At 41.9% G+C, this 25,857-nt stretch overlaps 1 protein-coding gene across 21 annotated transcripts in view; it reads right to left on the bottom strand.

The window, feature by feature from the left end:
* Positions 1 to 25,857, bottom strand: part of camk2g2 (calcium/calmodulin-dependent protein kinase (CaM kinase) II gamma 2) — a 63,905-nt gene that overhangs the window by 28,585 nt on the left and 9,463 nt on the right. For all 21 annotated transcript variants that reach the window (XM_046401895.1, XM_046401896.1, XM_046401897.1 and 18 more), the window contains 4 exons: positions 6,436 to 6,495; positions 4,271 to 4,325; positions 3,354 to 3,419; positions 681 to 753 (listed from right to left, as the gene is read on the bottom strand). In XM_046401895.1, coding sequence (XP_046257851.1) covers positions 681 to 753; positions 3,354 to 3,419; positions 4,271 to 4,325; positions 6,436 to 6,495 — 254 coding nt within the window. The remainder of the gene's footprint in view (positions 1 to 680; positions 754 to 3,353; positions 3,420 to 4,270; positions 4,326 to 6,435; positions 6,496 to 25,857) is intronic.

Here is a 25,857-nt window from a genome sequence, read left to right as displayed (position 1 = left end):
TAACACAGAAACAGATCGTTTATTTTCCATTTATGTCTGTCTACTACCCCTGGAGTAACAGTTTAAACTTGCTCTGTCACATAAAAGTAATGAACCAGATTGTTAAGTAAACTATTAAAGTTTAGGACTCTGAACTCCGAAAAATGTTCATTATCCAGTGTTTAAACCTCAGCTCATTTTGCTGTCTTCAATCACCACATTATTAAAATGAAATAACACAGCTGAAGAGGTCAGAGTGCTGCTGGCTTCTGGAAGGGGCAAACGGTCTCACTGGGGGGGGGGTCGTCACTGGCCGTCATCTCACCCACCGACCTGCTATTAATAGCAGCTGGTCTGCTTTCGTCACTCCTCAGCAGTGGAGGAAAACAGCGAGAGGGAGTAGAGGAAGGGGTGGAGGGGGTGCAGATGTGGAGGAAGATGAGAACAGAGAAATAAGGAGTAGGGAAATGCAGGCGACGACAGAATGGGATGACGTTCATCTCTTAAGTTGCTCTTAACGTCACAGCATGACGTCTGGCCCCCGTCTGCATGTGTGTGTGTTCAGAGCTGTTGTGAATTTCCACAAATGTCTTTCATCTTCATTCACAACACAGTGCTATCTGTAACTGATTTTTGTGCGACTACAGCCACATAGTACTGGAAGGTCCTCCCATATTCAGCGCCGGTACATGACGACTCACCTTGAGGTCCCTGTGGACGATGTCATGCTGGTGGATGTGACTGACGCTCTCCAGGATCTGATTGATGCAGTGGCTGGAGGAGACACAGACGAGACACGTCAGCTACATGACAATTAAGTACAGACTAAAGAGGAGGAAGATCCACATAACATGAAAGACTATCTGAAAGACAACAAAAATAAACACGAGTCAACTCATGCTCAGCCGTGCCCAGTCAAGTCAAAAACATTTTGAACTGGGAAGAGAGGGACATGGCTGGACAGACCAAGCGAAGAAGGAAAAGACAGAAGAGAGACAAAGACAACAGTTGGATGAGTTGAAGAGAGGACAAAGTTCCCGCTGTGCACACTGCATCTTGTCACTATAGCAAGTCGACACTTTCAAGCTCAGCTACGACACTACATGGCCAAAAGTATACAGACAACCAGAGCCCTGACTTCTACTCTAACGAACGAACACACACATGAAAACCAACTGCGAGCCAAGCGCCCCCAACATCAGAGCCTGACTCACTTAAGATGCCACTGACCTTCTCTTAGGGTTAGGGTTACGGTGAGGGATCGTACTGAGACTGGCCTGGCATCTGCTATTTTTTAATACTTCTCACGCAGCCGACCCGAACACGTCTGAACACTTGGTTGAAAAACTGTACAAACTGGTTTTATTCTAGCAAAACTCAAACTTAATGCTCTTGTGGTTGAATGGGAGCAAATCTTTGCAACAAGCAGCCCGTCTGGCCGAATGTTAGCAGCAATGTGTGACTCAGCATCACTTCCTCTCACTTGTTTTGACGTGTTTAACTAATCAAAACAAATGGTAAAATTATGACCCATCGATGAGCATGTGGGTGCCCTGGGAGAAAAAGAAATGTGCCTGCAATCTGCGAGCACCACACTAACACATGTAGATGGACAGGAGAAGTGAAGTTGGATGCATTTTTATGTGAATGAATGCGTAGAAGAGAAGTGGAGCGGGTAGGGTGTGTGCAGTGGAGGGTGATTTATTTCAGCTCGTCCTGAGCTTACATATCACCAATTTTTCTGGTCTGATGCGCAGTTAAAACGACTATTATTTCTTTTAAATTAAATTGAGTGTGGCATCAGTAAAGGTGAAGTGCAGGTCAGCAGCAGGCGGGTGTGCAGAGACAGATTTTGAGATGACTGAATCAAAAGAAGAGCTCCTGGCATTGTGTCCAAATTAGGCTAAATCTGGACTCCACGTTTTATTCTCCTTCCTGCATTTGCAGCTAATATGGAGCCCAGCAGACTGTCCTTACTCGCTTTAGCACGGCAACATCACTTCACATTCTGCTTTTCATTTGTTTGGGTGCAGGATCATCGGTACACCTCGACACCAGACGAGAATTAATCCCGAACGAACATCAACTGCTGACTGTCCACTGGCTTTCACAACTACGCAGCTGGAACTTCACACCATTTATAGCTGTTCATATGTTCCTTCAGTGCAAGGTGAGGCCGTAAAGCTGACATACATCTGATGGATATAATAACACATGATTTCATTCTGTCATGGACCAACACAAGTCATGTTTTTGGTAGCTTTTTGAAATGAAGTTCAGAAAAACAAATCAGGGAGGGATGTCGTCACGGTGCGCCAGAGGTGGAAACTCGCTGGACTTGAATGTTTTGGGTGCCTTCGATGCCTACTTTGTTCTCCCGTGTGTATAATTCCCCATTAAGTGCAAAAGAAAAGTGTTTGAAGCTGCCTACTCTTCTGCTGTTTGTATGGATGTGAAGCTTGGCTTAAGGCATCTCTAAAATCCTTTGAGACCCTCGACACGGCTGAGGTAAAAGCTTTGCTTGGAGAGAAAACCTCCACACCCAACTTGACCCGTTTATCCGAGGCAGCGTATCAGTACAGGATGTAGTAAGAGACCAACAGGCCAAGTTCCTCCAAAGGATGAAGTATCGACTTGATACGCACTTTAAAATAGTTGGGTAATGAATTCAACACAAGAAACATGTCAGGAGCTCCAATCTGGTACAAGTGACAGAGATTTCACATTATATCATAAACACCACTACTGTATTCACTAACACTACAGGCTAATCTGAGAGTGAAATTTACAAGGTTTCTCCTATAAACACATTTGTGTTGGATGAGCAAGACGGAGTCCTAAACCACTTGAAATTCAAGTGTCACAATGTCTTGACACTCATGAAATCCAATAACTCATGTTATTCTATTGTACGTGAAATAAGAGTTCTTTGACATAATTGTATTGTATTATGAGGTTTAAGTTAAGTGTTTAAGAGTGCTAGAGAAAGTTTAGTCTGCTCCACTGAGGCAGAGAAAACAGCTGTCTGAGTCTGAGAACAGGCACAAACTAAGGTTTAAAAACCTTAGGACAGCTTTGTCATTATTTATTAATGATATTAAATTTAAAAGCCCCGAGTCACATGGTCAAAAATAAAGTGTGTACTGAAAACAACCTCAAAGAGCCGACAGAAACCACAAGCGCTGCTTCTGCTGCTAAAGCACAAAGTATATTAACATTGACTCAAATGGAAAAACATGTTGTGCTCTAATAACATAACTTCACTGCTTTGGCAGCCTGAACTTTCACTTTAACTGGCATCAAAAACGTCATACGCAGGAACATTGACGGGCAGAACATCACATGCATTTCATAACAGTAATGGCATCGTGTACCTGGCGTCGGCCTCGCTGTAATATTCTCTAGCAACAATGTCTTCAAACAGCTCTCCTCCGGTGACGCTGCAGACACACACAGACAGGAAATAAAGACTCGGTTATTTCTCTTGTGAGACAACAGAAGAGTGAACATCCCTCACATACATCCATAACACCTTTCAAATGATTTTCTAAAGCCTATTTTGAGCTGCCGTTTTGTCGCTTTTCAGACGTGCAACTGATGGCAGTAAACGACAGCTTCACCTCAAACTTTCAGCAATACCTCGTCAGTGATGTTCCTCTAACCCAAAAAACGATGCGCTGAAATCGAGCAAACACAGTTCGATCTTGTTTGTTTGTCTTGCTAATGTCAAGTTTACCAAATTAAAATGTGGAGCAAAGATGATGTAACTGTGAGAAACATTTAATGTAAAATAAGTTGGCTGCAACTTAAACCAGAACTAAAACATTTGTTTGTAAATACACACGATTACCACACTGAGTTATAAGACATAATACTTAACAAAAGCTATTTACTTTCACAGCAAAGTGCTAACATTTCCACTGGAGGAATAATAAATCTCAGACGAAATACAGAACTATTAGAGGAGAAGGTGTGAAAAGACATCAGGTTTTCTCTGAAGCAATTCACAATATGACAAAGGCAGCTTGCTACTCTCAATCATTTTTATTTGTGGGGTAGAAAAGTTGTAGTCCACCTCTGGCCTATGTAATCAGAGTGTAAGAGTGGACAGATCCTTTCCGTCATGACAGCTGAGTGGAAAAGCTGATGCACTGTGCTGCAGTGAACGGTGACATTCATGGAGTCATGGATTACTTGTTGGCTCGGTGAAGTTCATTCATTCATTCATTCATCCTGAAGCAAAAAACCCCAGCCTGAACCTGTGACCTGTGTGTTGATGGGATTTACTTACAGGTCAAACACCAGATAGTGGAAGCCTTCCTCTGAGATGCTGTCATGGAGTCGCACTAGTGAGGGAGGAGGAAACAGAGACGGGGAGACTTCAGTTAGTACTTCAGTAGCCTGTGTGGACTTTCAGCATAGCTTATAGTGAGAAAAACCTTTATTTTGTAAGCTTATAAAAATGTTTGTCATTAAAATAGCAAATGATCAATGCTTCCTTAATAAAAAAAAAAAGTCACTGGTCAATTAAACAAAACAGCGATGTGATAGGAGGCTTCCAGCAGCACAGCTCTTCCTGCCTGTCTGAAATGATCCACTCCAGGGCACCACAGCAGGTTTTTCTAAAGCCTGGGAACCACCTGGCATGTTGGCATCCAGGAGTCACCCTTTTGGATGATAAAACTGACAGAGCAGTTGCCATATTTTTATCATTAATAATGGATGTGATGCTGGTAATTTGCTTTCAGGTTTTCCCTGTGAAAGCAGCCCACAAGCAGACAGGAAATGACCGTACAGAGAGACGAAATGATGTTTGTTTGTTTGGTTTTTTATTTCCAACTTTAACCAACAGCTTTCTTCCTTTGTCACTGTGACAGTCGGATGAGTAAAAGAGCAGAAAGGAAGAACAGGACGAGAGGGAAGCAGGAATCGTGTGGGACGAAAAAGAAAAGAGAGACCAGTGAAACCACACCTACTAAGTTGTTATCACCATCACATGCTTTGTATGTGAGTGTGTGCACCGGGCAGCTCACTACTGTATGATAAGACACTTGGCAGTTCTGCCACAAAGACACTTTGCCACTTCCTTCCTTTCTCAAGGGGCCGCTTCCTATTGTGTGGGCTTTGCACGCACACACACTTGTAAATTCACTTTTAACTCTGCCTGACAGAGACGTCTGTCACGGCCTTCTGACTCCTCAGACCACAAATCAACTACATTAAAAGTATACCAAATTAGCTGTTAGCAGTTCCTGTTTGCAGACACATTCTCGAGTAGCGTCCGTTTTTCTTTTTGTTTTTTTTCCGATGCTGACATCAAAACGAAATTGTAAGTGTCAGTCACACAGAACAGAATCTATCATGTCGGTGTGCTCGCATTTGACAGAGTTATGACTCAGAGAAGAAGAAGTGAGCTTTTTTGTCAGGAATTGTTAAAATCAGGCAGCAATGGTTTCAAACCACCTCAAAGGCTGACGTACTCACAATAGACGGTTAAAAAAAACCTTCACTGTCCAGGACGCAGCTTGACTGCAGACAGTTTGGTAGGAGATTTTCATGTGTTATGAAGGCAGTTGCGTTGACTAAAAAGTTGAATCAACGCCTCTCTAGAACAGTTTTAGGAAAAACTCAACATTATAACCTTCATCCACTAGTTTTAGCCGGGTGTACCTAATAAAATGGCGACCTTGAACGTCATCATGTTTGTTCAGAATGAATGCGGGTGGCTGTATGCGCCGTAAATTTAATGGTTTGTTATGATTAAACATTTGTAGTTCATTAAAGTACGGTGTGTCAACTTATTTTCTGTGTGGGGTCCTGAAGATTCTTTCTTTAACCACTCAAAAAATATTAAGTATTGCTTTATCAGCCTTATATTTCCTATTTTTATCAGAAATGTTTGTAAATGTGATTTTGAACTGCTGCTGACCAATAGTGAAGGTCAAAAAAACTGTAATAAAAGGCTGAATAGGCTGAATTTTGTCCGGCGCTTTTTATGTGTGATTGATGTTCTTCTTAAGCAGCACTAAACCTCTCTGATCCCAGTGGGGTCCATTAGGATTTATGTCTTCATGTACCAGTATGGGCCCTTCACACTTTGTTCATAAGAGGACACATGGCCTCTAATCCAAGGAAAGCCACCTTCATCAAATATGCAAGCCCTTCACTTCACTACTTCTCTACATACTGGGTATTGCTACAGTCAGAAGAAAAGGAGCAAAGTACCTCAAGAAAAAAAAGTGATTTTGCGATCATTATTTCTGCACATACAGCTGTGTGCTCTGTGGGCCTCCGCACAATATGGAAGCAGAGGCAATCCCAGCAAAACACACAGGTTGGTGAAAATCTGTTGCAGCGACTGAACATTTTTACTTCCTCACACCTTTTCCTGCTGCTCTGAGTCAGCGGAGCTGTTACACGAATCCATTAGTCTGCTGGCTCTCACAAATGACTCACCTATGTTTGGATGTTTGAGCAGACGACAGATTCTTGCCTCTCGCTCCAGTTTCTGGTGATCTGAGGAGAGAAAAGTGCAGAGAGAGGAAACAGTAAGGACACAACGTCAGTACCAGGAAGAGAAGATATTAATATACCTGGTTCAACTGGTAAAAATAACAGGAGGAACAAAAAACAGTTTCTGTAAGCCCACTGAGTGAGTGGACACAGAGGAAGAGAAAACAACACGGGCTGCAGCACATTCACTCAAACCGACTGCAGTTTGTGTTGTTCAATAAGCACTTCTGCAACACAGCATTTCTTCTACATAACTTTTTAAATAGATGGAGTGCTAATAAATAATAAATTATTTGTTTATTTTTTTCTAAAGCAAAGATTTTTGCAACCATTAAAACTTGATATCTTGTTTGGAGGGATTTCAGAAATGCCTTCACTAGCGACTATGTGAAGTGATTAAACATTTTCTTTTAACTGTGCAGCTGGAACACATAAACACACACACACACACACACACACACACACACACACAGCACATTTTCTCCCCAATCGCTTCTGCTCCTCATCCTCCTCCTCCTCCTCTGCTCAGAACAATAGTCTTCTTGTTCTTCTTCCACAACTGCCATGTTCGTGACCAACACAGCATTGACTTGAATGGAGGGGACGGCAAAATAGTTTCAGCACAGACAGGATGTCAGAAAGGTAAAACACACAGCGAGTCAGACAAGCTAAGAGGCCAAAACAGTAGCTGTCAACTAATATGAGCCTACACGAGCCTACAAGTGGACAGCCAGACAGTTATATACTGCACACACACACACACACACACACACACACACAAAATCTCTAGCACAAGCTTTCTGCACTTAGTGAAATTAGTCTTGTGGGTCCAGCTTTAATATAATCAGTGTCCAGTTAATGATTCTAATAGCGAGGGGACGATGGGTGTGTGTGTGTGTGTGTGTGTGTGTGTGTGTGTTACAGACAGGCAGATTGGTAGCAGGACAGATACAGCAGACAGATACAGTGGATGCCCCGTTGCAGGGGGTCACAGGTCAAGTTCATACTGATCATACTGCACGCCCACCAGCTGCTGATCTCAGGGGGCAGATGGACTGCTTATGTGAACGAGTTAAGTCTGTGTGTGTTTGTTTTTTGGCGTGTGCATGTGCGTGACAGAGAGGGAGAGACACTGGACATCCCTAATCCCCTGTCCCATCCAAGGCTTTGGGCACTGACATGGTGTGCAGATAACATCAGTGCTGCAACCAGCAGTTACTTTCAATTCACATATATTCACTTTCTGATTATTTTACCTTTCAATCAATCAATCAATCACAGGGTCCAGAAAATGTCAGATGCCTGTAACGATTTCCTAAAAGTTGACATATTCAAACTTGTTTTTGTGCAACATCCAAAACCAATCAATTTAGTTTCAGAGAAGAAAACCAGGAACCAGTTGACCAGTTCAGACTAGTCACTGGACCAGTGGTTGAGATGAACACAGTACAGCTGCAATTTTTAAGTTCCTGGTTCAGATCTGGCTGGTGACCTTCTGTCTGTCTGTAGATCTACAGTCACTGTCAAATAAAATAAAAGCAAAACACCAAAAATAAACCTGTAAATGCCATAAACATAAACTTTCTTAAACCAATTATTTTTTTCAATTAACTGTTTCATCTCATACATACCTCAATATTGTTAATATTAATGTCTGCGTGTTCGGCGATCGCGAGTGCACAAACACACAGCCTCAAGCAGCAGCTGCAGGCTTTGTGCAACAGTAAGAAGTCTTACTGTCAGTGCGAGCAACATCACAAAATGTTTCTGGGCTTAGTGGATGTTGGACAGGTTGTCATGTTGACAAATCCGGCTGCACAAGCATCTGCCCTGATACTGATCTTATGATGCTTTCTTTGTCATGTGCAGTATGGCAGTAAATTGAATTTAAATAACCATCAGTTCGTTACATTCACAAAGTTGCAGTCATTCTGTCACCTTAGTTTCACACCAAACCCTGATGCATAACGTTGTTTTAATCACCCCACAGAGTGAGGCGGTATGCAAACTGACCATTTTATTACCTGGATTGGTTTCTACTGCAACATAATAACAAACAGCTTCCTGAAATGAGCAACTGGCAGCAAGTGGCAGCCGTCAATGTTCACAACTTCGAAGTGGATGAAACTGAACTATTATTATAGAAAACTTATATTATTAAAAAAAAAAAAGAAAAAGTCATGCAAGTGAATTGTGACGACAGCAATCAGGTAAACGCTGTGATCTCTCCCCTCCAACTCTGATGACAGTAGCCATAAAGCTGATCTCTTTCTCCAGTCCGGGCGTCCTGCTAAGCTGGCTGATGCATCTCTCGCTCTGCCTGTGTCTCCTTTGCTGCTCTTGCCAGCTGCGTTCTGTGACTTTGTGTGGAGACCAGTCAGTCCAGACAACACATGGGCGTGATGGCACACCTCATAGAGGGAGACGATAAATCTCCGGCTTCTAAGTCAAGGTTTAGCTGGAACTGAGTCAGCGCCGGAGGATGCGGCTGCCGTGAAGTCTCTAACCCGCCTCAAGACCGCTGAGTGAGGATGAGCATACTGTTTAGGAGCACCCACACAGTTCATGGTTGAGTGTATGTGTGTGAGCGTGAGAGAGAGAATGAGAATGTCAACTTTTTCCTTAAGAGTTTAAATATTTACCTCATGAAATAAAATAATAACTGCGTAAAACTGTAGATCCTGTTTTATTATTTTTCCCACGCGTTACACAAAGGCACCGGTTAGAACAAGAGAGCAGCTGCCAGAGAATCCTTCAGCCTAACTGCAAACATGGTGGCCCTTGTTGCAACAACACAGGTACAAGTGAATCACAGGTGACTAATTGTTAAAATAGCTCAAGTGCCAATCAAAAAATCCAATGAAATGCCGTTACGTGTCAGCGTTGCTTGAGCAACGATCTAATCCTCTCATGTCCTCAGGTACATTCTCACAGCAGCAGCCGATCTGCATTTAATTTCAAAGAATTTCTGGAAATGAGACATGAAGCTAGAAAAAGAGTCTTGTCAAACAAAAGGAGGGAGAAAATATGCCCAGTGACCACGTTCAACCCTGTCGACTGATTAGCAACGTTAGGACAGGAAACTGTGAACACAAACTTTATTGCAACTGGTAGTCAGCACTTGTCATCTTTAGCAAAAGCATTCATTACTTGGACAGCATACAGTAAAGGAACACAAAGGAAACTGTGGCAGCAGTTACGGTCAAAACCAGAAATCCCTCAACAACAAGAGGAAACCAGTCGAGCTGCATGTGATCAGTGAACCCAGTGAACAGGGAGAAGGTAACCCAGAGGTTAGAGGAGGCTTTGGTTTGTTCAAATCCCCCGACTAACTGCGACAACACCGGCAGGAAAAGTGAATAGGAAACACTTCCTTCCTTCACAGCAAACACTGAGGTCCTTTAGAAGCAGTGGAAAACCAATTGCGTGACTGTTGCTCGTGTTATGTGTATCCTGACTCAACAAACCTAACTGTTGTGTCACGTCTTTAGGACTGTTCCAAGTAGCCATGAGAGACTGAGGTAATGTCACTTCATCCTGAAATGATTAGTCTAAAAGTTGAAACCAAAAGACCATAAATCTGCAACACCTGTTCTTTTTATCAATCAAAAGTGCCACATTTTCTCTTTCCAGCTCCTCAAATGTGAGGATTTGCTGCTATTCCCTGTTCTTTCATCAATTAACCATCTTGCCATGGTTTCAATTTCACCTTGTAATGCATTTTAAAATAGAAAAAGTAAGAAATCCTCGTATTTGTGAAGCCAGAAGCAGAGAATGTTTGACATTTCTGCTCATAAAATGAACAAACCAGATGCAGATCCTCTTTTTTGCCCACATGTCGACTTATTATTTCAGCTCAACAATGAAAATCAACAATGAAAATTAGCTGAAGCTCTAATTTTAATTAAATGTGACACGAATGTGATCCCAAAAATGTACGTGTGTATGTTTGTCATTTGTTCTTATAGTTGTTCAGTATGCGCTTCCTGTTAATGAGTGTGATTAGAATGACGTCACCAGCGCTGAGTTGCTAGAAAAACACGTCTGCTCAGTCACATCTAACTGTATAAGAGGAAGCAAAGTCACTTCTTAATCAGCAGCATGAAGCTGATTTCCTATTAAAACACAGGAAGGGATTCAAATGCTACCCCAGAGAAAACTCTGACCAACGGAGCTGCAGCTTTTAGTCTGCACATCTCGGTATACAGACATGTGTACACGCATCTATCCTGTTCAGTTTGATATTCACACGACACACACACACACACACACACTTCAGACGATGAGAAATCAAAGCATTCTGCAGACATTCCACAACCTTCTTCTCAGAGCCATAACGGGCTATTTTGGCTGCTTGTATTCTTAGAAGTTGGATCAGCCTGCAAAAATAGCACTATTTTTCTATGCTGACCTGAGATGACGGCTTTATTATGCTTGCAATGGCAGTCAGTCTTGGCAGCTGGCTGCTGAGAAACACTAGAAACTGACTGAGGAGTTTCAATAGAGAGATGAGAGAACAAGCACAGGCTTCAAAAGGACTAATTGTATAGAAAAGAATAGAAACAAGAGAAATTGATTGCAGCTTAACAGAAGCAGATCAGTGTCAAATATAGAGAGAAACTGCAGGCTCTTTATAAAACCAACAGAGCCAGCAGAGTCATTAAAAGTGAGGGGCAGAACCAGTTGAAAGAGGCCGATTAGAAGCTCTAATAAAACTGAAAAAAGGAGGGAAGGATGGAAGGAAGGCCTCCCTTATCCTAAACTTGCAGCTCTTCAGTGAACCCAGACTTTATCTGATTCAGTCCTATAAGACAACGTAGCACTAAACATCCCAAACAAAAGCACAATCAGGGCACACTGTTTAATATACATCTTCACTGTATAAAACTATAATTGTCTACAAACTCAGGTCAAAAGGCAATAATTCCCTTTAATTAAGCATGTCCAATCACAGGAAGTAAAGAGGGGTTGAAGCCTGAGCTCAAACAAACAAAACTCAACAACATCACAGGAAAACAAATGGCTGAAACATAAAAATTAAAAATGCAGAGAAACTGAAGACTAAATTAGTTATTAATGTTGGAACTACGGACTAGTTTTGGCATCTTACTTCGTCCAGAGCCCATTTAGGACAAGCTAAATAACAGAAACATCTTTCTAGAACACTGCGATAAAATTCAACAGCAACACCATAAACTCCACACTCCAACATGACCATACATTGGAATCAGCTTCAACAAAAACTGTACAGTATAACCTTCATGAAGGGAGGATTTATTGCAGGACCAGTAGCTGTAACAACAGGAGTTTAAGGCTCACTCTCCAAATCCCACACCAAAGCGACAATCTTGATCCATTCAGACGATCAAGTAAATACATTTCGAAAGATGTCTGGAATAGACGATGAAAGAGTCAAGCCCACGGCCTGCCTTCGCCACCCCCAGCCACACACACACACACACACACACACACACACACACACACCCCTTTTACAGCTTTCCAGAGAGATGTTGTGATATCATAGCAACTGCACTGAAGAGAACAACACACAGCACTTAGTCCAATTGGACTGAGTGATGACCGTCTGCGTGGCACATTATCATATTCATTTATCCATCCAGCCCTCCCCTTATTACTATCGCATCTAGATGCTCTGAAGGGAGTGGAGCAGTGGATGGATGGATGGATGGATGGACTGATGGCTTCTTTCAGCTCACATCCACCGTTTGAAAAAACACAATCCATATCCCCTCCCCACGTCCATCAATTAACTTCTGTCTGCAGGGAAAGACAGACAACACTTTACAATAAAAGCCAATTAACTGAGCACACACAGCAAACACCGAGTCCAAGAAGAGCCGAAAGCACTTTCACTGATAAACTTTGACTTTATTTTTTATTCTGGTGACATGTGGTCATTGTCGTTTTTATTTTTGCACTGTCTGCAGATTTTGTTGCTGACTTGAAGCTGGTCAGACAGACAGCTTCTTCTTCTTCTACTTCAAGCTGCACTGAAGTCCTGTCTAACGGGTATTTTTTCACCCCCATAAAGACCGATAACGAACAAAGAAGAAAAAGCAAAAGATGTCCTGGCTTGGCAATGATGCACTGCTGGGTTTTTATCAGTAGTAGCAAAACATTTACGTTCAATATCCACGTCACAGGTTTGACAGACTTTGTCAGGATTATAACTGTCACATCTAGTCTTTAAATAGCCAGTGTGTCAGTCTGAAAATATGTCAAAATCCCTTCGGCTCGTGGGACTGTCAGAGAGCAAGTCAACACAAGGTCACGGCTGCCATGAACCATTCTTCATCTGCTGATTGGAGCCGACCTGGCAACCTGCACCCTAAGCATGGGAGGATATTAGCAATGATGAGTTGCTGATTGGACACAACCAGCACACACAGAGCAGCTTCTCCGTTTTAAAAGAACTGCATCACAGAGCCATTCATGCACAGCTGCTCTTCTTTCAAAGAGCACAACGAACCTGACCATACTGTCACCATACATTGCCCAAGTTACTGAACACGATGTAGGGGGTTCTGAGATATCACAAAACAGTTAATGTAACATACATGACAATATCTGTCACACTATTTTTGTAGTTTAAGAAATTTATTACGAAATACAGTTAAATTCCAGATTTTATTACAGTTGTTTTGTTTTTAGCCGTCATGAAATTTATGTCACACCCTGTCAACAGATGAGGGTGTTTTTTTTTTTTTTAGGAAATCAATTAAAAAACAAAAAAAATTATAAGTAGCACAGCAAATTTATTTCCTGCACTGAGTGCTCAGACACTTTTTAGCACACAAAATGCACACATGTGACTCGATTCAAATGTAAAAACATTTTCAAATCAAAATCAGCCATTCAAGTATTTCCCCTTTATTAGACATCTGCTGGTTTCCTTTCATTAATTACATTTAGTTCATTTAAGATATGAAAAGTAACAGACTCTCGAAAGCTGATGAATTGCGTAATCCATCTCAGAAATCGTCGTGATAACACAAGACATTCTATGTGCGATTCAACAAGCTAATCATTCAAACAAATATTACTACAACTACAACTAGAAAATGGTAAAGGGAACTTCAGTCGGGGCAGATCAATATGCTCACAGAGCTTAAAACTGTCAGCAAAATGATGAGACATTCAGGAACAAAATACACAAGTCACACGTTCTCCTAAATAGACATATGGCTGCTTTCAAGTTTTCAACAAGTACTTAAACGTAAAGTAGGGCGTTGTATTAGAGGGCATCAATGCGCATTTAGGGGGAAGTGTATGTGTGTGTATGTATGTATGTGTGTGTGTGTGTGTGTGTGTGTGTGTGTGTGTGTGCTGTTCTTGTTGTTGTTGCACACAACTTTTTCCTTTGAGCAAAGCCATTACACAACCTAGTGATTCCATTTGAAGCCTTTAGCAACATTCCAGTCAAGTCAATGAAAACAGAGCTGTGAGCACAACTAAAAGCCTGGCTCTCAGCCTTCTTTCCTCATTACACACACACACACACACACACACACACACACACACACACACACACACACACACACAAACCCGTTTTGGACACCACGAATCCCTCTCAGGAACAAACACACTGGATGAAACTGGGTGTGTCCTTAACCAAAGCTAAAACATTACTTACACAATTACACAAATTTGATGATGATGATGATGATGATGCATTGAAACTGAGATGATTCCTCTGGGTGGTAACAGACAGAGCTGCTAACACATAGAGGAGTGTTTTCAGCAAAATGCAACTTCCCAAGCCACGAGGTGATGTCCTCTAACTATTTGCCAAAGATATTCCAAAAACTTCCAAAAAAATGAATTCTCACATTTTAGAAGACTGGACCAGCAAATTTTTAGCATTTATGGTTGACAAATTCTTTAAACTGTACATCAATTTAAAAAGTTGCAGCTCAACTAGTCTGTTCATCGTCTTACCAGTGAGTTAATTTATCATTTCAGATCCAATTTGGACAATCAGTTAAGTCAAAACTGCTAAATACTCACTGGTTACATAACTTATACGACTAGTCGCAGCTCCTCTTGGGATCAGTGTCTGCTACAAAAGGGAAATGGACCAATTTTGTTTATGATCTCATCCCAGGAAAAGAAAGAAAAGTGAACATTTTATATGAACAAGTCATAAGTCTGAGTGTAGGCATCTTGAAGACATTGCTGTTGAACAGAATTACAGTAGAGCTTGTTGCACGCTGGAGGCTAATGTCTTCTTATCTGAGGGTAAGACGGGATAAAAAGAAAAACCAACTGATATGAGATAAATGAATGACAGACTGGCAGAAACAGAAAAACAGACAGAGACTTCGAGTCAGTGTGGCCCAGAGCACACAAGACTATAAATAGATCCAATCCTCCTCCTCCGGCTTACAGCCCTGAATCACGCTGACCTGGCCCGCCCCGCATCACCCAGCAGCCAGACTGAGACACAATGAGACACAAAGTGAGAGACAGAGAGACAGAAACAGAGAACGACTGACAGATGGAGGCGTACGGAGAAACGGGAAACAAGAGAGGTGGAGGAGAGTTTCTGACACTGAGGTGCTCTCCTTCCTGTCACAGCTTCCTCCATCAACAAGTGACTCCTGTCAGACGTCCCGTCGCTGCGAGAGGTCAGTCTGGTGTCAGTGGGCCAGCGCTGATGCTCATGTCGCCTACTTAGACTACGCACAGCGTAATGATGTAAACACAACGAGGAAGGCAGAGATGGAAAAGATATACGTTATACTCATGGATACATTCATTAAACTACAGATGTAACCTGGTACTTCTGTCGTTCTCTACTATTTTTTCAATTATTTATGGCCAGTCCAGTCCCAACCTCAACCTTCAAGATCCCTCACCTTTTCCACTCCCGACTATAGCCATTTTTTTGCCCCGACCCCTGCAGTATGCTAATCAGACATCAGTTCTGCTCTACTGGACCCCAGAGACGGAGCCCTGGTGCTCTGCCACAGCTCATCCAAATGGAAGAAAAGACCACATAAGAAGAAAGAAGAGTCTGCAGCCAAGCTAACAGCTCTATGAGGCTGTACTTCGCTCTAAAGTCAGCATGCTAATCAAAATAGCAAGACTGACCCGCTGGTGTTTCACAGGTCAGAGTTTGCTAAATACCAATGTACAACAAAGTACAGTTAAGATCACTAGGAATTTCTTTAGTTTTGCACAGATTGTTCATTAATCAAAGTAATGGATGAATTTATATTTTCACTTAACGATAGTGCTAGATGAAAAGTGACAATTCATCATCAGGTGAACACGAATGTCCGTATGAAGCGTCAAGTCAATCCATCCAACAGTTGCTGAGATAATTCAGTATGGACCAAATCGGTAGACAGGCCAACACTGCCATCCCTCGAGATACCACAACCAAATACATCTAAATTTGACCAAACAGCAGTTCTTACAGGTTACCCTGCCTTACAGCAGGCTTCCAGGAAGACTCCGCCGTCTGGTGACGACGCAGGCAGTTATTCAGTCTGCGTTTCTGTTGACATTCAGTGAGCACTTACAAATTGGTGGACATGATATGCCTGTTCACATCACTTTTCAATATTTTGTGAAAAAGCCACATTTAACAGCATATTTGCCTTCAGAAAGTTCAGGTGCAACAATATAAACGGTTCCTCTATGGCATCTCATGGCACCCAGAACAACTGCAGCATTTTTCCACCTGCCTGCTTGTGTTTACATGAACCTGTTTCCCTTCCTTCCCTGATGATTTCAGTTCAAAAGCTTTCATTACTTTTAATGAGGCTTTCCTGACCTTTGCTTTGCATTTACAAACAGCGCACAGCTTTCCACGGCTAAATCTCTAATGCATGCCTCATCTACAAAATACTGTCATTCAAGTTTAAACTGTTCTGACCCTGAGGCTGCTGCCAGCCCCTTCAAATTCTGCTGTGAAGACAAGATGCAGTTAATACATTTTGAAATACGCTGTAGCTCAAGGGAAACTTACGATTATGAGAACTAGACCTGATCAGTCAACGTTCTTACATGCTCTCCTTGTTCTCAAATTTAGGGGGACAAACAACAGCACAGTACCCAGTGTGTGTGTGTTGAGGTCTGAGAGGTATCAAAGTCGTTCAACCAAAATATGTAGTGACACACTGTGTATCCTCTCTCATTTTGTTTCTCACAATAACGTTCTCTGTTCTGCATCAGGTTCTGAATGCTAAAAGAAGCCGTCTTCAGCCAGTGTGTGTGGCTCACTGGGTGTGTTAAATCGAGACCATTAAATAAAGCTTGAACAGACCTTAGCCGACCTGCTGGGAGAGACCATTAACGTCAGGTTGCTGTGCAGCATTATGAAAGGCGCTTGTGTGTCTCTGCCAGGACCCCATGCAAGGTTTAGTTAGAAAAGTTCACCTCGACTAACAGGGTAACAAAATATGGCTACAGCTTCACTTCCATTAAACGTCCTCCTGTGGGGAGAGAGCAGAAGGGGGTCTTCCTTCATGACCCCAAAAGCTGGAGGTTTTCATGGGAACAAGGCAGCGGAACAGTGAGCCTCGCCAGTAAGATAACGGATGAATCATCCATCAACATTTTAGATAGTACAAATAGCTTGTATTACCAATTGACTGAGTAGTAACCAGTCTAGAACGGCGGAATACATGAGGTATGGGTGCACCGCATAGGATGGGTGGAGGGCTTTTACCTCCTACACAGAGTCAGGCTAGCTTCACGTTTTGCCACATGACAACGTAGTTGGGTATGGAGGGAACAACTTTTGATAAAAAATGTTACTCTGCTTTATATTTTCGCATAGCACTTTAAAATCGAGCTTCCGTTGACGATGACCCGACGACAAACAGCAGCGCCATGGAAACTCACAGGCATACACACTGAAGATCTTCAGCTACAACACAGACAGAAACTCTTACAAAGAGTCATGATTGTGCTTTAGTGAAAAGCTCCAGCAGCCTCCACAGCCTGACAGCAGCTGCTCGTGGCTGATCAGCTCTGACTACCAGCTGCCTGTTTCTGCCGCACTGAGTGGTGGTCAGTAAGTCAGTCACTGTGGTCAGTGTCTCTTTATCCGTCTGTGTTACACGCTACATAGCCACATTAGGAAAACGCACAGACTTGAAGGACTTGCAGACCTTCTCACAACTGCTGGCTTTTTTTCTGCAGGGTCAGGGTCAGTATTTTTTCCTACCAGAGCTTGTCATACTGGGTTTTTGTTTTTTTTTTCTTAGGCAATCTGCTTGGACCCAAACAATGGCCTCACGCTGCACATGCACATATGAAAGATTAACAGGTCATCAAGAACAGATTAACGTGTAATCATGCTGTCCCTACGGCAGGAGACAGACAGCATGATGTTTTGAAACATGACTGGACAGATTTTTTTCTCTCTCTGTAACGCTGAGTCCTGACATTTTCGCTCTCCTGTGTTACAACACTTCCCCATCCAGTAACCCTCTCTAATCACGTCCCTTCATCCACCTGCCTTTGTCTTCTAATTGGACGGTCGGAGACTACTGATGAGTCCAGTTTATTAAAAGTATCCCTACAATATTTGTCAACATAAAAAGTGGCCACTGACAATGACTAATGGTCCAGTGACACCAACATTTAAAAGATTTTGCATCAAGACCAACTAGACTAGAGCCAAAAGTCATGATGTTTAGTGTGTAAAAATCTAATGACTCATAATTAACTCATAACTAAAGCTGTCTGATACATGTAGTGAGGTAAACATCAATAATATTCAGACAATATTAAATAATATCAATATCAATAATATCTGAGATGTGGTGGAGCAAAAGTGCCATGAAAAGAAAAAAAGTGTGAACTTAACGCCCTGTTAGCAGAGCTGCTAACAAGCTCTTGGTTGCAAAACACAAGTTAAAAAGTCAACAGGTTTTTTTCTGAAAGACAGTCAGAAGCTCAAAGAGTTATTCTGACAGACTAGCGCTAGCATGCTAGCATGCCAGCTACAGCAGTTCACCAACAGCCCTGTTACCAGACTCTCTTTGTAACCAAGCATCATTTTGCAAAGACAAATTTCTGGTGTGACTGGGCATAAACAACACACATCATCCACACATCTTTTTAGTGTCTTGCCTGAAGTAGGCCGCATTCTTTCTCTGCCATGTTCACTGTGTTTACAGTTAACAAATCTCAACATGGCAGTGAAGGCAACATTCTTAACGCCCCTGCTTACAGCAGCACATACACACTGTGGATTTACTGCTGACTCGTGGGCATGCCGGCTAGCGTGGCTTATGACAGTGTTGTTATGCCATAATGAAGACATATGCTGGAGTACACAAGACAGGGCTGGGCATGGAAGGGGCTGTTTCATAACTGAACCAAGCTGGCCACATAACTAATCTGTTAGGTATTTCTACACCTCAAGGATATTATGTTCTGAAGGGAAAAGGGAGAAATATCAGAAACATTTCCATGTTTATTTAAGGACATTTTTTGGTTTACTCATAGCCACAATGAGCTTGAACTACTTTGCAGAGCTTATTTTAATGCTGAAACTATCAATTAATCTGCCAAAATCCCAAAATGTTCTGTTCACTTTAATGCAAAAAAAACATTTGATTATTTGAAAGAATAAATACTCAAATTGAGTACTAACATCAGCACTGGCAGCGAAGACAAAAGTCAGGCCATAGTAACCCTTCCTCACACACCTCCTCTTGTAAGACTCTTGCTCTCCTCATGGCTTGTGTTCACTGGATATTTGATTTTGTCCGTCTCTTTCTGTGCTTATAGGTGTAGCCATACTTGAAAAAAAAAAAAAAAACAGTAAAAGGTCTGCTGTGTTGTGTTTCCTCAGTGGCATTAAGTATGTCACAGTCGTCATCAAAGAGACATAACTTATCATGTGACATGTGACACTTAAAGCCGGCATGCTTTTATTTTTATCTCCACCACCTGGCCGAACGCTGCTTGAAGTGGGTCTAAGAGGGTCTAAGATAGACAACCCTAAGATGCAGCCTCTCAAATCGCACTGCATCATAACAGGTGAACTCGTCCAAGTTCAGACCCAGAATCCAAAAGTGGATGAGTTTAAGCACTTTGAGTGAATCGAAGTGTTTTATCAAGTTGATACAAAGTCTAATCTTTGGCTTTGATGTTATCACTTAATGCAACAGAACATAAGCTCTGTGACTGGATGTGTGTTACCAAAATGCATCCTGGGAATCATAATCAACTCCTGTCTTTATGTTGTTGCTTGCACAGGCTTACACTGTTGGTTTTTTCTCAAGAGTGCTCTCTTTTTTACACCAGTCCAAGGGTTAAAAATTGTTCCAACATTGTCTATACAGCAGGCTTAACAACATACGGAAATTTAGCATTGTTGGTTATCCGAGCCTGGTGAGGCTGATGGTGGTTACTTTAAGAGTGCCCTTAAATGTTGGACAAAGGAAGATTATGACCATTTGTTTTTACTACATAAAAAAAAAGTTTTCATGGCAATCCACGCAATGGACAAAATTTCATTCTGGACCAAACAAAAGCCAACAAAGAGGAGAAAGTATTTTATATGAAGGGCGTTCTGGTATGCAGAATCCCTTTTTAACCTCCATTTTTCATTAAATTTGAACTGAGAAAATCCTGAGCATTAGTCCTGCATCATCATCTCATCATTTTTGTCCAGTGACCCCACACTAATGTTCTTAGTTTCACTGTTCTTTTAAAATAATGGATCAGAGCAGAAAGCTGCCCACCGTGTAAAAGTTTGACAGCCTTTTCACACACTGACATCACAGCATCTCTAAAAGTACTGACACGTCTGAATATAAACAGCAGCCACCTGTGGGTTTTTCCTCCCATTATCTCAACTACACATACATCACGAGATTAAAGGTAAAGTAGACTTATCACATCTACACGGCCGGCTCACCGTGCCACATGTCATTAAGTACATTTCAAAGCCCATCAGTATCAGAGCTGCGGGAGCTGCAAGCATGACCCTGTCACTAGTTTAAACCAACAACCATACAGAGTTCAGTGGGTTGAAAGTGTCACCAGAAGGTCAGATTCTAAATGCATATGGTTTTTGTTTTGTTTTACTAAATTAAGAAGCCGTTTAAAGTACACACAGTGTTCAGTTCTTCACCTGGACATTGCTAAAATGTATTTTAAACAAATTACATGTCAACTGCTCCATATTTACACAAACAGTTTTTGCCCACTCGTCATCTCCGCTGACTGAACTGTCTGCTTTCCAGTGGCAGCATGGGTATTGTACACAAGGAAGGAAAAATGCATGAAAATAAGAAAAAGACCAAATATCTGGTCTGTATGCACTGATTTTGTTCCTCATACTCTAAACAGTCTTTTGTGAGTTGGACAGTGTTACAGTAGGGCTATGCTAAATCTGGGGAAATGTGCATTATATTTAATTTGACTGAATACACACTTTCATTTTTCGGCTTTTACTTGTTTGGGTTGGCAGTACCTGAATACAAACTTTTACTAGAGAACTTGAAGCATGGCAGCAGTGCTTCCAATACTGCACATTAATTTTGCAGTTGAGACAAGCTATTAACCTGGAGAAGACGTGTTACGACGACACCCAAATTAGAGCTAAGAATAGATCTGGAGGCAAATACTGGCTCCTTTATTCCAGCACACAAATAAAACCGCTCGGGTTCCCGGCCTTGATGTGTCAGAGTGCAGCCTTGATCCTGATAAGTAATCACTGATGAGCGGCCGTTTCAGGGAGACGTGAGCCTCAGCCCCGACAATGACCAGCTCTGAGAGTCGATCAAACGCACACATGCACACTTATCTCTCGGTTATTCCCTGAGTGAAAGGACAATGACCTCCACTGTGTGCTGAGACCGCCAGTTCTTTCATTAAGACAAGAAGTGATACGCACACGTCCACAATTAGACAAAAGTTTCATGTACTCAGCAAAGCCGAGTAAAGAGAGACAGCTGACGTAGATCATGTCTGACAGCTGAGCAGCGATAGTTCGTATGAGATAATCCTCCTCCTCCTCCTCGAAAGCATATGATGATGTTATTTTTCATTTGTCAGGATTGTCATACCAAAATTATATAATGTTCACTATTTATTTTGGAGCTTGTGGAACGAGTCCAGGCCGTTGTGTTTGTGCAGAGAAGTTGTATGGGCTTGACTTGACATAGTGCAGGCTTGCGATGCTTTATGTAAGCAATGAGCTGTGTGTGCTGTTGACACACTTTCTTCTGAGGAGTGTATATTTTTTTCTTTAGCCCGACAATTTGGAATGGATTATTCTGCTTGGGTGTACAGTATATCATGGCCACTTGTCAGAGATTGAAATAAATATTGGTTTTTAAACATTTTCATTCAGTATTACTCAGCAGTTGAAGATGCAGCCATGATTATGTAGCTGGATAAAGGGACAAATATTTGCACTGTCTACTGGGAGGACGGGACACAATGACATATCATATTAACCGTCATTTTTTTTTGGCAAGTATGTAAAGCTTACCTAACTTTAGCCAAATGAGGAGAAAAATATTACATTTTAGATTGAAAAGTTACTGTTTTCTCATCTAGAATGATCTTACTTGTGGGTTACTGTAAAAAGTGCCAACATCAAACTGTTTTTGTAGCTTGCTCATTTAGAAAAATAATTCTCTGGTGATCAAGTGGAGCCTGAGCTTCATTCCCCGAAAGCTTTCACAAAACCTGCATCTCCCACACTGGCACAAAAGTGTGTCAAGGCAGCAGGCCCTGAGCAGCATAATTGTGAGATGACTTTTATTATGAAAGGCTGTTTTGATTGTAACCTTGGAGGCAGATACAAACGCAAAAGCTATGCTGGTGGTGTGCCAGTCGACAGGAGCACACACTTCAAATAAATGTGCAACGGCACACTGAGCTCCATTCAACAAATTTATTGGGATACTACAAATTGTTGTCAGAGCTACAGAGCAGCTTTCAGTGGGGATTATCAAACGATTTTAACTTGACTAAGAGCCTGCAGGCAGGTGTCTATTGTTAAGCCCAAACTAATATTAAACAGACATAACTGACAAAGCATTGCACAAAAAGGAGAACAAAAAACAGTGTGCGTATGTGTGATTGACCATGGGCGTGTGTTTGTGTGTGGATGGTCAAACATCCTCCTCTTGGGAAAATAGCAGCCTTGTGCAAAGAAAGCTTAGATTAAATGGAGATAATGACAACAAAATGTGAACAAATATTGACACAGATCACTATGTTGTGTGTGTTTGTGTTTCTTTGCAACAGGAGTCAAACTGGGATGTCAGAGTGGTTTCCTGGTTTTGGTTATACTGCAGCTGGTTTGCATCCTGTAAAATGAACAGTCAAAGGCATACACCGATAAAATGATCAGATGTATGTAAAGTGACTGCAGCCTGGGTAAATAATACTCACAAAGAAGACGACTGAGTGAAATGAGAGCCAGAGAGTGAAGTGGCAGAAGAAGATAAATGAAAGTGTGGTGTAGAAATATGTAGCCTTAGGGGTGTGTCATATCATCAAGTTAATGGTTTTTAGTATGATTTTTAAAAAACAAGCATTCTGCAACACCAGCAATGTTCCGCCATGTTGAAGCAACCAGGAGAACATGTCTAAAAAACGATGAGTCAAAGTAACACTGCTACCAGAAGGATGGAGGAGCAACTTCAATAGTGTGGAAGCGGTCAAAAAGGGTCAACACAACAAATTTATTTTACCAAATCTACTGAAAAATTATTCTGTGGTTTGCTTAATTTCTACGTGGCTCCCATGACTCAAAGGGCTTCACATATTCATCTTGACTCACCCAGGAAGGAGCATACGCAGTCTGAGGTAGTTTGACTTGTGGTCATGCAGACAGCGCTCTTACAATTCCCACCAGCTTTACCTACTGCACACTCCATTAACCTGTGACAGATTGCAGTTCTGTTTATACTGGAGGTAGGCCAATTAATCTGTGCCAATGGTATGTTTTACAAACCATCAGTGTCGGAAAACCTCGGCTCTGACTAGTGGCCGATGGTTGCGCAACCTTCTAGATAGATAGACAGACACTTTATTGTGTTCCAAGGGAAATTCAAGAATTGATCCTGAGGGAAATTCAAGTTCTCAACTACAACTACTGATTTTGAAGGAAATTAATAGTTAAAAAAAAAAAATACTGCTACTAGTACTAGTGAGTTTGATGTTAAGTTAAACAGTTATCCCATTTCTAATAAAATCAGAGACTCAAATTTGTCTTTGCAGAGTTTGGGGGTGGTGGGCGGTATCGGATTGTTACTCGGCCAATATTCTGCGACAAACCACCGTATCTGAAGATTCACGATAGATGCGTGGCAAAGTACTCTGATTTAGTATTGCACCCCTATAATATTGACTCACAATGGAAAATGGTACACATACATATCCTCTTATTTATTCCACACGTTTTTCTCCCTTGTCAAAACCTGCTGCCTACAGAATCCACAATCCAGCTCGACTTGATCGTATCAGCTGATGTAGCATCAAGCTATCAGCCTCGTGAAGAGATGACGAGCGGAGGTCCGATCAGCTCACATCTTTATAACTCCATGATGCCGCCGGCTCAAGTGACATCACTTTTATTCACTTATCAGACCTCACACAGCTTCGTCTAGAGCCGCAGAAGACTTTATACGAGTCTTTACAGTCTCCTTCCACAGACCAGTAAACAGTCTGATGGCAGGGTACAAACACATCATACTGCAGCTCAGCTAACACTGACACAACTAACTCCACCACCTCTACGCTCGCCACCAACTGTGAAATCACTACCCACATGCATTTCAGCCTGCCAGTTATTCTGTGAATTCACCCCCTGATGTGGAAGTTTTTACTCGATGACTGCTGTCAGATTAAAGCCCTCAAAATCTAAGCAAACAAGGAGTCCAGTTTATTTTATTTTTTTCTGAGACATTTCAAGGAAAGCATCGATTTGTCTGACTGACAGCCAGACGTTCAGCTGGGGTTTCCTCAGGCTGAAGGGCTTCAGATTTACATGGGGACTCTGACTCTACTCCATGTTGCTAATCATCATACATGACACGTAGTGAATACGGCGACCAACTTCCATCCTGGCTGTCAGGTGTGTAGAATGGGATATATGTAAACTAGCTGTTACCATGGAAACGAGCTGCTTGATTGACAGCATGACAGTCAGCGTGTGATCAGCAGTGGATTATCTGCCAGCATGTCTGAACTGCTGCAGACTCACATGCATACACACTTGTACACACACTTCCTTCCTTCATTACTGTCCTCCTTCTTTCCTTACTTACCACCTCCTCACTTCCTTCCCTCTTTCATTCCTTCCAACCTCCTAATTTATTCACTTACCCCCTTACCTTCATTACTTATTTACTTGCCTCCTTTCCTACCTTACTTCCTTCTTTACCTCTTTCCTTCCTTACTTAAACCTTAACTTCCCACCTACCTTACCTTCTTACTAAAGCCTTAAATTGTTTCTTCTCATTCTTTCTTAACCCCTTCCCTCCTTCCATTTCCCTCATTTTTCAGTCAGTGTTTTTTCACACAGGACACAGTGAACTGGAACAAAATATGAACTGCAGTCAGGTAGAAACTTTATGAGGCAGACAGGTAGAAACAGGAAGAAAAGCAAGAGTTAAATTTGGAGACAGATGGCTTAGGTGTGAGCATTGCCGACATGATCTCAAAGTCTCTCTCTCTCTCTCTCTCACACATACACACACACACACACACACCCACACACACACCCACACACACACACACACACACACATTATTGCCGGATGCCTCTCCCATGTGTGTTCCCCGCTTTATTGCCTTTTCAATCTTCCAACTGTTGCAATAAATAATCTCAATAAAACTCTCTAACTCTCTATTTAGAAAACAAAAACTTACTTACCTGTAAAGTGCATCCATCTCATGACTAAATGCAAGTCTGCTGTGTGTGTGTGTGTGTGTGTGAGTGTGAGTGTGAGTGTGTGAGATCCCTCTTTTTTTGTCCACCAACTAATCAACTACTCCACTTATTGTGTCAGCTCTAAGCGAATTAGTGAGGCATTACGTGAGAACAAAAGAAAAAAAGAGACCTAGAAGTGAGGAAGTTAAGATGAAGGTGAAGGTTTAATAGAGATACACAAATAAAAGTATGCGCACGTGCACACTTCAGTCTGTGTGATGTTATGAGAGGCAAGCTTTTAATCAAGGTCTTCTTCAAGATCCACGAATGAACAGCATCTGCCACCATTATCAGAAGAGGGACATACACACACATACACACACGCTGACGTGACAGCAACTGACAAGGGAGTACACACACGCACACAGACGGACACACATGCACAGACACCTGAGATTCCCGACTGTAATGTAATCCAAT

Source organism: Scatophagus argus, chromosome 10, assembly GCF_020382885.2.
Source record: "Scatophagus argus isolate fScaArg1 chromosome 10, fScaArg1.pri, whole genome shotgun sequence".
NCBI lineage: Eukaryota > Metazoa > Chordata > Actinopteri > Scatophagidae > Scatophagus > Scatophagus argus.
This window is presented reverse-complemented; position numbering and strand designations above follow the sequence as displayed.